Here is a 13702-nt window from a genome sequence, read left to right as displayed (position 1 = left end):
CAAGCAGAAGAACTTTGGTCTCTGCAGATTCCTCATGCAATGCACCTCCAGGACAGCTATACCTCTCCCCCAGAAAGTTTAAGTTCTGTTCCAAGTTCTCCTTCCCTGTTATGTTACACCTCAAGGCTTCTTCTATGCACTGTCCTTGACAAACATCATCTTGTCTGGCTCTTATGTAGCTGTAATGCTCTTGGAAAGATAGTTTCCACAGCTCGTGATCTCAACAACGTTGCCCATCTTCCTGATTCCTTCCACTGCCTCCTCCTCTTCTGTCACATCAAACACAGTACTACCGTGCTTATCTTCACTTTCAAGCTCCCACCTTTGCTATCACCGTCTCTCAGGTGGTGTTGGCTTTTGCTCTGACCAGCCATTTAGTTCCCGTTTTGCCATTCGGTTTTAAATCTTCAAGCGAGCATCTTTGTGCTTGCTGCCTCAGTACACAGGAGGCACCCTCACCCAGCCAGCCACAGAGCTGTCTGGATGTAGTCCCCCAAACCCTGTCCGGCATTGCTATGATCTCTACCAAAAACTTGACACCTAAACAGGGGTTGGGCTGAGGAAGAATGGATGAAGGGGGTGAGAAGGGGCTCCTGGACGGGCACAGCTGTACTTTAACATCAGGGTTTGACTCCATGAGAAGCCAATCTCACTGTGGGGTCCCCCAGTAAAAGGGGGGTCTGTGGAGCTCCTCAGCCCCGGACCCCAGGCCAGCTGACCTCATCCCTTGCACTGTCATTGGTGCTAGTTTGGCACGACAGCGACCTGGCTGAGCTCCCCAGACGGCTCACCACGGGGTCAGACACACACCAACGCACGTGCACCAGGCCAAGCAGCAGGAGCCCTGCTCCAGGAGAGCTGGGCTGCCCATTTCTGCAGCAGCAGCTAGACACACCGGCTCAACGCCGCTGTAAAACCCACAGCATGACCTACAGTCCCCTGGCTTTCCACAGAAACCAGAAAACTCTCATCTGCCTGCAAATCCCTGTGACACAGCTGCGGTAGCCCATGTAATCACCCACACAATTGCACGGAAATGGAGAATTACAGCCTTGTTATGTGAAAACCAGCTTTTATATTTGTTCTGAATTAGCAAGCCAAATCAGGCATATTTTTTAATTATTTGTAAATGCACCTTTGAGATCTGAATGCATTTACTGGACTGAGACACTGTTAAGAAGCAAACGATGAAGACTGGAAAATTATAGGGCTGATAATTAAGGCAGAGGGCTGCGTTCTGAAGTAGTGCTGTCACATTGGTAGCACTGTGATGTGCTGGTCATATAAATTACATAGCACAAATTTCAAAACATATGAAATGTCAATATTTGTCTGTATTCACGCACAATACCCTAACAAGAGTGCAGAAGTAAAGGTAAAAACCTTGAAAGAGGAATAAACTAGGCAAATTGCAAACGTATTTTCTGTTCCTATCTGGTAACATGTGCATTGGGCATTGAAACTCAACATGATTTTTATAGTCTGTCTTCCACTGGAGTCTGAAATTTTTTAATGGGAATCCAGCAAATGTTTGACCCACGTTGAGTTTAGGCAAATTAAGCACTGGGGGGTGGTCAAGCAAACCCAGCAGTGGCTGCTGCCACCATTGCCTCTCTCCGTCCTTGACCATGCGTTTCTGCCGGTTCCCTCACCCCAGTGCTGGCACAGGTCTGACCTCATGCTGAGCCAGTTTAGAAAGTTAAATTTCTCTTATTTGGCTTCAGCTGCTTTAGTTCCCTGAACTTCTGATCCCAGACGAACACCAGTGCAACATGCAAGGGAATTGATAAGAGCGGGGCAGTGGCAGGCTGCAGTTAGATCCGCTATATCAGAAAACCACAGCCTTAAACCGTAGTTCAGTGACATGGGGTAAGCCAGCACCCATTTCTCCCCCCGCACTTCTTCAGAGAAAGCTTTTATGTGGTCATGCGGTAAATCGGTTTGTAGAACTGTCCCAACTGAAATATCAGCCATCCAAAAGCCCTGCGGATCGCTTCCCCAGTGCAGGTCACCGTACAGTGATAGTCCAGAGATACTTAAGCCAGTCCGAAGGAGGGGAAGCACAGAGGATGGAACCAGGAGGCAGAAACACCTGCATCAGCGTGGGTACAAGAAAGAGAGGACCGCTGCTTTCAGTGGCAGTACTAGCTCCAAGTTTTAGCCACCCAAACTATTAGCCCCTCTCCATTTCTCTAGCTCCAGGCATACCTGGATCCCTGCATAGCTGTACCATGACGAAGGGCCCAGCTGAGGAACAGAGAAATAGATGTGACAGAAGCAGACCTGCCGATGATCACTGCCTGAGGAGGTTCCTTTGGCTTCACAGGTTTCTCTAGAGCCTGAGTGAGCCTGCGACACAGTCTGTGGGTTATCTTTTCCCTTTCTCCATGCTTCCATGCAACTCAATGCTTCAGAGTTTTCGAAAAATGAAGATTGCACATTATTTTACTTCCACTCCAGCTATATAGCACTCTCCTGGCAGTGTAGGTTTAAATATTTTATTTTTCTTTAACTCTGAGATCAGTTTTATTCTTTCTGCTGCAAGGAACAAAAGCATATTCACAATACAGTCATTTCTCCTTAAGGCCACAGTAAAAATGTGGGATTCAAGGGAAAGGTCAAATCTCCAAACAGTTAAAAAAAAATTAAAAAATTAAAAGTCATGACTGTTGTTGATATTTATGAAATTGATTAAAAATCCCTTCTCAGCTTTCCTTTGGCTAGCTGGGGGAGGCAAACTGCCTTTGTGAATCTGTCTCTCCATTCTATTATAATACGAATAGTCTTAGTCAAATCAGTGTAACTAAGGATCCTTGTGAGTCCGTGTTCAAATAGGTTTAAGCTGTATTTAATTCCAGTGGTTTATACACTAAAATTGTTTAAAATATATGGTATAATTGTCCTGCTCTTGCTTAAGAAAAAAAAACCACAACAACCCGTGACTAACATGTGAAGTGCATCCTTCACTCAACGAATGCCAGTGGTTCTGCCGAGACCTGAAGCTTTGCAGTTTCTGTCTTTATTAACCTTTAGAGCCTCAATGCAGTTTTTCTTCAGGGACCAGGTACACGAACCAAACCTGCTTAGCTCTTGCTTCTTACCCAGCCTTTCATCGCCTTCGCCAGTTCTTCATCAGTTTAATCTCTTCCCACAAAAGTTTATTTCGAGGAGTTGACTGTATTCAACCCTGGCCTTGAACACAGGAAAAAAAGTATCTTTCAGCTAGCGAAAGGACTCACACAAGCCTGCTCTGTCAGGAAGAAAGAGTCCAAAGAGTTAACCACACAACCACAATACAAGCCGATGAAAATAAAAAGCAGGGTAAGTGGCAAGAAAGGTAGAAGGGCCCAGAGCCTCAGGAAGGAATGTCTGTTTCTGAGAGCAGACCCTAAGCCAAGAGCTACCACCCAAGCCAGGACTCAGTGCCTGGACACTTAGTGATGGGGATGAAGAAGTCTATGTCAGGAACTTAGCTAGACTGTGGAGAGGCTAACGTTTGCTGCTGTGATAATATCCTTCACTTTCTTAAGTTTTACAGCACAGAAAGCACAGAAATTCTTTTAAGTTTTACACTTCAAAAAGTACTGGAGTCTACAGATATAAGAAATACCTCAATTAAAATGAGATGCACAGATTCCTCCCTAGTCCTTGTCCATTTATCCCATAGTGAAAGCTGGTTGACCTCCCTCCTGGCTTCAGTCTCATCTCTCACTCTGCAGATGTGACTTCGGAGGGAGAAAAGAGCAGATCTTTCCTGAACATGGTACCTACAGCTCCCCACCCATCCTGGCACACACAGTATCACCTCCACATCTCCTCACTTCAGTGGTATTTTTCTCTACGCTTTTGGGATGCCACTCTTGGGCTCGGTGTCCGACCTCCTAAACCAGAAATCCCAATCCCGACAGAGTCCCACTTCGGTTCCCCAAGTTTGGTGGCTTCATACAGACCCTCCCGCACTGGCCAGAGCCCGCTACTGCTGCAAGAAACCGCTACCAATTGCAGCCAAGATTTGTGTTGCAAAGGCTTTATTTTTCTTCTGAGCATACAGTGCCTACCCCTGCTGGGACTTGATAAATAGCTCAAATTCCAAGGCGCTATCACTACACAAAGAGTAAATAACAATGACAAGTGGTAGGAGGACTTCTCTGTCATGGTGCCAGCCTATGGCCACTGCCCCCACAGGAGCACGAATCATGTAGTAAATGCAAAGATAGATTGCTTTTGGCACATTAATTCTGCCTTCCCTGCACAAGCATCAACATCAAAACAGTTTCCTTCACCTGTTCATGGGCAGCTCCTTTAATGTAAAATAAATAAAAAATATTCTTGCACATGCTACACACATCCAGGATCCTTTGCTTGCCTGCTGATCTCTGCTAACCTGAGACAAAAGTTAATGATTGACTCCATCTGGAACGGAATACATAAAATATACAGCACAAACCACTCGTACAACATCCGCCTTCTTGTGTACACAGCGAAAACGCGATCGCTATTTGCACATGCGTTGTTAACTACTTGATCTCTAAGTTGTGCTTGAGGAAAGCTGCCGAGAGGAATGACTGAATTATTAAAAGGCATAGCTTAAAGGAAAGAACCAAGCAAACAAAAGCCTTACGTCTTGATTTCTAGAAATGTTGAATAGCCACAAATCTTACTGAAGGACATGAGAAATTGAGATTCCTGGCCCAGGAATCATATACATATACATATACATATACATATACATATACATATACATATACGTATCTATGCATGCATGCATGCTTATAGATACATATGGGACTTGATGTCATTAAAAGTAGTACAAACGGGCAAGACTGAAACACATGAGAAGGTGCATCAGGTATCAAAGATTCTAGAAAAAAATGAACATAAAAATTTGAGAAACACATGCTTTTTATAAAATTAAAACAATTTATATTAATTAAAATATATAATTGAAAGTGTTGTGATAGGGTAGAGCTAGCAGGAAACTTCTTGATTTCAGAGCACTTCACTTTGCAGCTTTACCAACCTTCACTTTGAAACCTTTTCTTTCAGTGTATTACTCTGGTGGAAACTCACAGAGAAGACTGCCAATTTTTTGGTTGCTTGATTTTGGAAAACAAATTAATGAAAGTGAAATTATTTGGACAGAGAGTTCTGCAGCACTCTGTTCCACTGAGATCTGATGATATAATCTCCTGTGTCCTATCCGCCCCAAAGAAGTCAGCAGACAAGAGCCTTCTCAAGTGAGACAACTGAGAACTATTTTTTTCAGGGTTAGTTTTGAGCCCGATCAGTAGCTCTTGGCTAAGGAAAATGCAACCACTGGTGGAGAACTAAGGAGGTTGCAAGACCAAGGTGCAGGGGTTAGAAAAACACATCATCCCTTTAGGTGGAAGTACAATATTGGATTGGCTAAGGCAGACCACAAAATCTCATCTTAATGAATTCTGTCTCTAAAACCGGCATATATGTTTGTTTAATATCTGAAGATTGGTCAGGACCTGACTTGAGAGGAAGTGACCTCTAGACAATTCTGTATCTTAAATCCTTACGTTCCTTTTAGTGTATAAGCTTACACAGCTGTAGTAGTGCATCACTAGAGTGTTAATATACTTTCAAACACAGTGATAGCATTTAATAAATTATGTAACTATATGGTTAATATAGTTCTATATTATAGCAATACGTTAATGCTGAGGCTCTCTTGATTACATTTCTCTAGAAACTGTTATTGTTTTGTGCCCTGGGTTCTTTGCACCTTAGAATGCCAATGAACTTTTGAACCCTACCACTGTGAAAAAGGTTGACTATTTATTGGAAAAAAATTTATGGACCTGTAGGTGCTGTCATCCTTCAGAAGTTAATGACTCTGAAAGTTATGCACTCCAATATATTAAGAAGTTTTCTTGCTGAATAATCTTGCTGAAGTGAGACCTTTGGAAGACCAGTGAAAACTGGTTTTGACTTTTCTCTTGCAGCTTCAAAATGCATAGCTGTTTCCCACGTAAAACCTCTGTTGTAAAATGAAACTCATATATAAACTCCAATAAAAAGGCAAACAAATTTCTGTGAACCATATCTTGCATTTTGTCTTTTCTGAAAGAAAGAAAAATCTCTAAGAAACATGCTTTGTGTTTCCCTAAGCAGAAAGAAAGAAGATGCTGAATTATAAGAACTATTCTATCAAAATCACTGGCTCATCTAACAAGTTTCCTAATTATTTACTCAACTATTTCACAAAGTGTGAGTCGGGAGAGGTGTTGCTTCTTGTAAAGGCTGATGATAAAGAGGTATCCAAAAGTCTGCAGAGACACTAAATGTCATTCAAGTTACACCCACTACACAGAACTGCACCATATATACAATGGCAATTTCTGATTTAAAAGGAAAAAAAAAAAAAAAGGTGCTTTTTTAATATTGCTGTTTGGTCAACTGAAGCCTGAAGACACCCTGAATGACTAGGCACATTTTCTGCAAGAAATGAGGGACTCTTGGAAGATATACCAGATTTCAGTAACAATCTGGCATCAAGAAACAACTAGCAGACAAGAAAGATTTCAGACACCCCTGACTTGTAAGACAAGCAGCCAGCATGTATATCAAAACATGCCCATTGAAACTGCTTTTGGTTGCCAGAGGCAAGATCAGCTCTAGCTCAGTTAATGCTCAAACCCAGACAGAGATACTTTAATCCTTCTGCCAAACAGTGCTGAAACGGGGACAACCTGTTGACTTCAACCAGGAGCAAAATGAGCTTGGACATGCTCTGCTTCCAATAAAACTCTTACCGACTTCAGTAGTGCCGTTATACATCCCCGTTATTATGCTTCCAACGATGACTATCCAAAGCACTAAGGCTGTGACACCTTCCCGCAGGCACACCCAGCCAGACCGAGGAAGCTCAGGGACATTTGCTTCCCTGGGGCTGCCCTGCAGGCTGGGACGTAGCGGGGTGGAGGTTTCAAAGGGCTCTCCCAGTCCCGAGGAAGCTGCAGGCCCTGTGATCCTCTCGAGCACAGCTCGCAGTTTCTTCAGGAGACAGGTCCATACCCATCACTTGTAACTTATGGAGCATTTTAAGGGCAGCTCTGTTGCAGCCATCCTCAAAAGAAAGGGCTCACCGCTGGACAGCTATAGGGTCTCTGAAACTGCAGCAGAACAGAGGGAAACGCTGGGTTTTCGGGTGGTTGGAGCTGTCAGGCAGCCAGAGCCCCAGCAGTTTGTCCTTGCAGGGCTGTCGGTGTCTGGAGAGCCCGCAGCTGGATCATGCCCATCCCAGCTCTCACCTTGCTCTTCCTAGTCTTCTGCATGGCAGCGAGAAGCTGCCAAAGGTCTGTCCTGAAGTGCCATACTGCTGAGATCTTCTGCTTTGTTTCATGGCTGCCAGCTTGATAATTAAAAGGCCTATCAAGCACCAAACTTCAGAAATCCTCCCTTTAAAAAATATGTTCCCATTAACCAAAAGTAAGAGTTAGTTAGGTATTCGGTCAGCCAGCTACGAGGGTTAGAGCCAGAGGACACTACTGGATTTAAAAACCTACCATGTTACTAAAATATAGCTCAAGGTCCCGTTTCTTTTTCCGTAAGTCACACCACCTATGGACCAGGATTTACATCACGGCCTCATCTCCCACAAACTGCTCATGACCGAGGCTGGTGGGTGCAAGCCCAGTGCCAGCATGTGCCAGCAGCCAGCTCCCCGAGCGCCAGCAGGCACAGCACACACCGGCACAGAGGCTCCTGACCTTGCAAAGGAGAAACACAGATCACAAGCAACGGAGGGACAGTAACAAGGAGAAGGAAAAAAAATCTTTGGCCTCTTCCTCTCCCTCTCCTAGCTGGTGTGCAGTTGCTTGGGGAGGGGAAGGGGGCACAGGGCTTCCATCCCCACCGCCGGCACTGCCAGTGTGCAGAGCCAGGCTCACCAAGGCGCGGCTCAGATGACTTCAGCCCTCACTGCATGAGGAGGTCCCTGCCACAGAGGGACAGATGTGCAAGAAACAGGCCACAGGAATGGGGGCTATGAGGCAATGCGTGAGGCTGGGGCGAGACGGGCAATAGGAACTTTGTAAGGAATTTAAATCAAGCAGCTCTCGCAAGTATTTGAGTTTAGACACACGTGCTGTTCAGTCTAGTACAAGAGTGCTTTAAATACCTACATCTGGTTGGTTTTGTGTAAGCAACACCATGCTCACAGTTTCATTTTACACTTTTACTCCTAAGTTATGTGTTCATCTTGCAGTCTGCAACACTTGCTCACAGGCACTTTCACCCAAATACACCCATAATCACCTGTCTGGCTGCATCATCCCACTGCGGGCTTATCTTGCATTTGTAAGCACCACTAAGAATAGAGTACAGTATGTTTCCTTTAGTGCATGTGTCTGCTGGTTTTCTATCATCTGTTTGCCTGCCCCAAAGGCTGCTGAGATAGCCTGTCTTTGATCCTGAAAACCCTCCATGTTTTAATTTAGCCTTAACAATTATACACTTATCTGGACAGGAAAAGGGGAACTTTAAATGCAGGGTTGGCTAAACCTTTTATACCGGCCAGTTTTCTATCACATATTTTGTGGCTTTTATTGTCTGGAAAACTGAAGAAAACTACCTCTTCATGTAGAGTACCCCGACAGAGAAACAGAACAAAGCTAACAAAAAAATGGGGGAAGAGAGACAATTTTGGGTGCAGTTTCCCAAGATGGTTCCAGCTGACCCAACAGCTTACTGCTGCCAAAATGGGAGATCTCGCTTCCTCTCCACCACCTTCTTCTTGCTCCTGGCTCCACATTCCCACTACCTATCTTCTGTGGGTTCTGGCAGTCAGCAGATCAGAAAACTAACCTACCCGCTGGATCGCCACATTGGATCTGCTCCCCAAAAGTGCAAGAAGTACACGAGCAGGCACGGGGGAGGAGGTGGGGCTACACAGCCCGGCGTGGGGAGTAGGAACAGGGCCGGGGGAGAGCAGCTCTCCCCATTCAGCAGGAGCTAGACATTATGCAGGCTGAGTTGTTCATGAAACCACAGTCCGAGGAGACCTAGGCCACATCCTACAGATTTGCAAAGGAATGTCCATAGGTAACTTCACAGGATGGGGAATAATTATTTTGTGTCTGTAGATCATCCTGCCTGAAAATAGCACCATGTTTCATTACCTTAGTAAGTAAGATGACAAATGCCATCCTTGATTGTGAGACTAATGAGCTGGTTCTAGGAGCCAGATTTGTTGAAGTCTCCTCAGTCTTCTCCTTAGGTAAAGATTGCAAAGCTTGTGCTTTTACATTTAACTATGCAGTATACAGAAAGACTTAATGTGATCTTAATAGAAATATTGTATTAGCCTTGAATCTTCAACTTCTAGTGAGATAAATTAGGAACAGCAGGATTCTTACCAGGGCCTTGGATGAACACCTCAGCACTATGTCCACCATGCAGAACATGCATGCCAGTGCACCTTGTCACCCTCGGTTTCACTTCAGGCTACTTTGAAGAGGAATCTCAAGCTTGGAGCAGACACCGGTGTGTACTGGAGCCACACCACTAAAACAACGTTTACTGCCCAAACACGGATATCACTGGTGTGCATCACAAGGTGTCAATGGTCCTTACCATGTGAATGCGACCAATAGCAATGTCAGTGTCTGTACTAGCAGCAATGACGGCACCTCCCAAATCAAGCAACATTTCTACCATTTTGCAGTGTTTGTCTGGCATTTGAGTAAAAAGTTCAAAGAAAATTCAAGCAAAAACTGCAGGGAAAATATTTTTACAATCTCTTTCTAGTTACACATATAACACACCATAATAATAGGATTTTTCTTCCTGAATCACAAGATGTTCCATCAACAAACCGAAAGCTTTAAAATTTATTTTTCTGCTCTGTAGCGTATGGGTACAGATGGCACACTAAATACATCACAGAAATTAAAAATTAACTGAGTCAGGCATTTTTGTTAACGGTTTCTGTGCTGCACACAACTCCAGCCACATAGCACTGTTAATTACTGCTGGTGCTGACAGTAGGGATCCCCTTCCATCTGCTGGGACCAGCTGATGCAAAATAAAACCAAGCCCTTAGCCCAAGGAGCACCTCTGCAGGGTCACCGCCCGGCACAGCGGCCCAGGCCGGAGGGCGCATGGAGTTTGTGCAGGAGCAGATTCCCTGCGCTCTGCTTATTTCTGGCTGGAGTGCTCAAACACTATTGCTTAAGGTTTGGTTGGGGATTTTTTTTAATCTTTAAAGATGCAACTCTTCTTCTGCATCGCCTGATCCCGTTAGGGGTCCAGCAGCCTCTCCCCAGACGCCTCCGAGCCCACGCAGGGGAGCAAAGGCGCCCGGGGCAAGAGACCCCCGAGGCGGTGACTTACCTCCCCGGGCTCGCAGCGCCGGCTGCCATCTCCCCTCCTCCTCCTCCTCCTCCTCCTCCTCCTCCTCCTTCACCTCCTCCTCCTCGCTGCGGAAAGCGGGGCCGGAGCCCGGGGACGCGCTGGAAGCAGGGCAGGTGCTCCGGTGCAAGGGAAAGCCCGAGGGGACAGACCCTCGCCCTCCGCCCCGCAGATCCCCCTCCCGCCTTCAGGGGGGCTGCTGCGGACCCCCGGCTACGTGTCCCCGGCAAAGCGGGGGGGAAGGCACCGCTTACCGGAGCTGCTCGCCGGTGAGCAGGACCTCGGCCATGTGCTCCAGCTCCGCCGCTTTCTGCTGCATGCTGCTCATGCCCTCCTCCATCGCCGCCGGCCTGCGGGCACAGCACCGCCGGCTGAGGGGCACCGCCGGCTGAGGGGCACCGCGGACCCGCCGCCCGCTGCCCCCCGGCCGCGCTGCCCCCGCTGGCAGCTCCGCGGGGCGCCTCCCGCCCGGCCCCGGCGGCTCGGAGCTTGTCGCCGGGGGTGGGGGGCCAGCGGCAGCCTCCCCCCGCCGCTGTGGCTCACCTGAGCGGGGCAGGTCACTTTTCCCCTCGGCAGGCTCGGATCCCCCCCCCGCTTCCCGTGTTATTGTGTCACAGGCAGGCGGAGAAACACATGGCTGCAGCCGCCGCAGCCGCAGCCGGGCTCGCCGAGGCAGCAGCGTCCCCCCCCGGCTGTCACACGGCAGGGTCGGCGCTGCCGGCCCCCGCGGGAAGGGGCCGGCTCCCGCCGGGGGCTGCGAGCCAAGCGGCTGCCGCCGCCTCGGCTCTCCGCCGGCCCCGCTCCGGCGAGGGCAGCTCCGCCGCTGCCCTCCCCGCCTGCCCCGGGGTTGGGGGGGGGGGGGGGGGGGCAGAATGCGGCCGCGCAGGGAGGAACGCAGCGCTCCCCTCCCGTGACTCCCTCCCCGCGGGTGCAAAGTCCCCGCGGGCTCCCTTCGGTTCGGGGCTGCCGGGAGGACGGGCTGAACGCAGGAAAAGTGCGCTCGGGAGAAGCGGGGCCGGCTGCGCGGGTGGGCGCGGGGCTGCCGGCGCTGCTGGGCGGCTGCTGCCGCCCGCTCGGGTAGCGCCCGCTGTGCCCTAGCAGCCATCCTCAGCGATACCGGGGGGGGGGGGGGGCACAGACGGAGCTATTGGTCCGGATCTTCACCCTCAAAACCTGCTGCTGCTCTCCCACCGTCCTGATTTCTGCTGGTCTGCTACCCAGGGGTTGCTTTCAGACATTGGTCCCCTGCCCACCTCACCTCTCTGTCTCCAGGCGACAGCGGATGCAGAATTCCTGAGAGGGCAGAGGAGCATTTCTCTCAGCATTTAGTCTTGGCAATGGGAAGTAAAGTGCAAGGTCATGAGCACTGTTTGTCAACATTTTTGATGGGAAAAAAAACCCCAGCCTTTTTTAAAGAAAGTCCCGGAGGCATCTTCTGGAGTGGTCCAACCATGGTTTTCACTTACAAACACGTGCAATTAAGATGTACCTTGATTGCCTACTCATTGCCTTTGTTTCTGCCTGCAGATACTCTGTGTGCATGGAAATTGCATATGAGTAAGTATTTGCAATATTGTAATCAATTCGGGACCAAGACGACAGTTTCAGAACCAAGAGAAGAACTAAGAGGGAATCAAGTGAACCTAGTAGTAACCAGGCTGCAGACAACGGGAAAGAGGTGGTTCGTTGCATGGCCCATAGTAGGCTTGCGGTATTTTTTAGCAAAGGAGGCTCTGGATGTAAAAGAATGGACTTGGAGTCAAGGAAAAAATGGACAAGTACTTGGAAAAGAAATCTACAGAGGGTTACTAAGCAGACAGCAGCCACATCCAGCTCAGGAAATTCTCTGTTCTAAAGACTGTTTTAATGAGCACCTTTGCAGGTCTCAAGAGCACTAGAGATCCATGGATGGCAAAGGGAGAAAAACAGAATCTGCCTTCATTTCATTCGTGGAATGGGGCAGGGAGAGAGGGCACCTTAGGACTGTAAACACTACAGCTTGAGCTTGCTTGCAGTAAATTTGGAAGACATGCATTTAATCTGAATACTTGCAAACACCCTCTAATTCCACTCATACTGCAAACATACAAAGTACAGATTCACAGAGCTGGAAACAAAAAGGGAATTGAAACAACCATCTCATCTGACCTTATCTTTAGGACAAAGAATTTACACAGTAATTTTTATCGAGCACTTTATCACATGACTGAAGGAAAGACAATTTCAAGAGAATGTTATTGTACACTGCAGACCATTTCTGGGTAAGCCCTCGGCTCCATCACCTGGGTTTGGCTGACTCAGCTGTTCACCACTGCTAAAAGGGGATACACCGTTCCTCTCGGCTCCAGCGGCACAATTTGCCATGTGTCTTATGCTAGTTTTCTCACTTTTAGGACCTCTGCTTGCTGCAGTTCAATTCACTAAACAGGCAGAAGAGTACCAGAAAGTGGAGAGTTTCTTCTGGGCTAGTGAGCAGAGCTGTGCAGGTGGCTGTGGGGTCCAACAAGCGCCAGAGCAGGCACCGAGGTGGAGTGGGCCTGGGCAGCTTGGAGCTGGAACAAAAGAGGAGGAAGAGGGAGAGGAAAAGGGGGAAGCGGCTGCCTTTGGGCAGTGACAAGCTATCGGTTTGACTTAGGGTGCTTGTGGAACTGCAGCCTGAAATGCGTATCTTTCCTTGCATAGTCTTGCAACTTGGAAAATGCAGGCCAGTGCAATTTCCTGTACTGAATTATTTAATGATTGTACATGGTCATGTTTGCCTTTGCACACTGACATCCCTTTTGTAATTTGCTCCACGTGTTCACACTGAAATTTCTTACAGTTACAGTGTACCTAAGAGGGGGGAACTGGGTATCAGTCACTCCAAGCCTGCTGTCACCCAAAAATGGTTAATTAACATAACCCCAAAGGGTCACGTTTCAGCCAAAAGCCAGTAATGAGCTACATAAAATAACCTGTTTAGATGTTTGTAGCTTGTTTGTTTTTAATGTACAGACTGTTATAGAACATAATGTCTAGCAAAAGATTAAATTGTCTTGACCCTTCCTCCCAGGGGAGACTGGCCACCAAGACTGAGGTGGGACAGCATGTGCAGAGCCTGAAATCCTGACAGCAAGAGAGAGAGACACATCCCTCTGAGGTAACCTCTGGGAAGTGGATTGATTTCTTTTTTATAAATATAGGATCAATTTTAGGAGTTGGTGTCTATTTTAGATATGAATACATACTTGCATTTTACCATAGCATGGCTGGAGTTAAGGGAAATGAAGGTAGCTAGCCAACAGTAAGGCATTCCTCAGCCAACAGCATGGTAGATCTTTGA

General features: G+C 47.5%; 1 protein-coding gene and 1 long non-coding RNA gene across 6 annotated transcripts in view; one reads left to right on the top strand and one right to left on the bottom strand.

Annotated features, from left to right (window-relative positions):
- Positions 1-11204, bottom strand: part of DEPTOR (DEP domain containing MTOR interacting protein) — an 86797-nt gene extending 75593 nt beyond the window's left edge. For 2 of the 5 annotated variants that reach the window (XM_075495189.1, XM_075495190.1), the window contains exon 1: positions 10635-11204. In XM_075495189.1, the coding sequence (XP_075351304.1) occupies positions 10635-10720 (86 nt within the window). In that variant the 5' untranslated portion in view covers positions 10721-11204. The remainder of the gene's footprint in view (positions 1-10634) is intronic. The other 3 variants (XM_075495186.1, XM_075495187.1, XM_075495188.1) reach the window with 2 other exon arrangements.
- A 1042-nt stretch (positions 11205-12246) lies between these two features.
- LOC142406375 (uncharacterized) overlaps positions 12247-13702 on the top strand; it is a 4427-nt gene continuing 2971 nt past the window's right edge. Inside the window, exons 1-2 of the long non-coding RNA XR_012774559.1 lie at positions 12247-12641; positions 13433-13519. This is a non-coding gene — a long non-coding RNA (uncharacterized LOC142406375). The remainder of the gene's footprint in view (positions 12642-13432; positions 13520-13702) is intronic.

This window comes from Mycteria americana, chromosome 2 (genome assembly GCF_035582795.1).
Source record: "Mycteria americana isolate JAX WOST 10 ecotype Jacksonville Zoo and Gardens chromosome 2, USCA_MyAme_1.0, whole genome shotgun sequence".
Lineage (NCBI taxonomy): Eukaryota > Metazoa > Chordata > Aves > Ciconiiformes > Ciconiidae > Mycteria > Mycteria americana.
The sequence above is the reverse complement of the archived record's forward strand: the minus strand, read 5'-3'. Positions and strand labels throughout refer to the sequence as shown.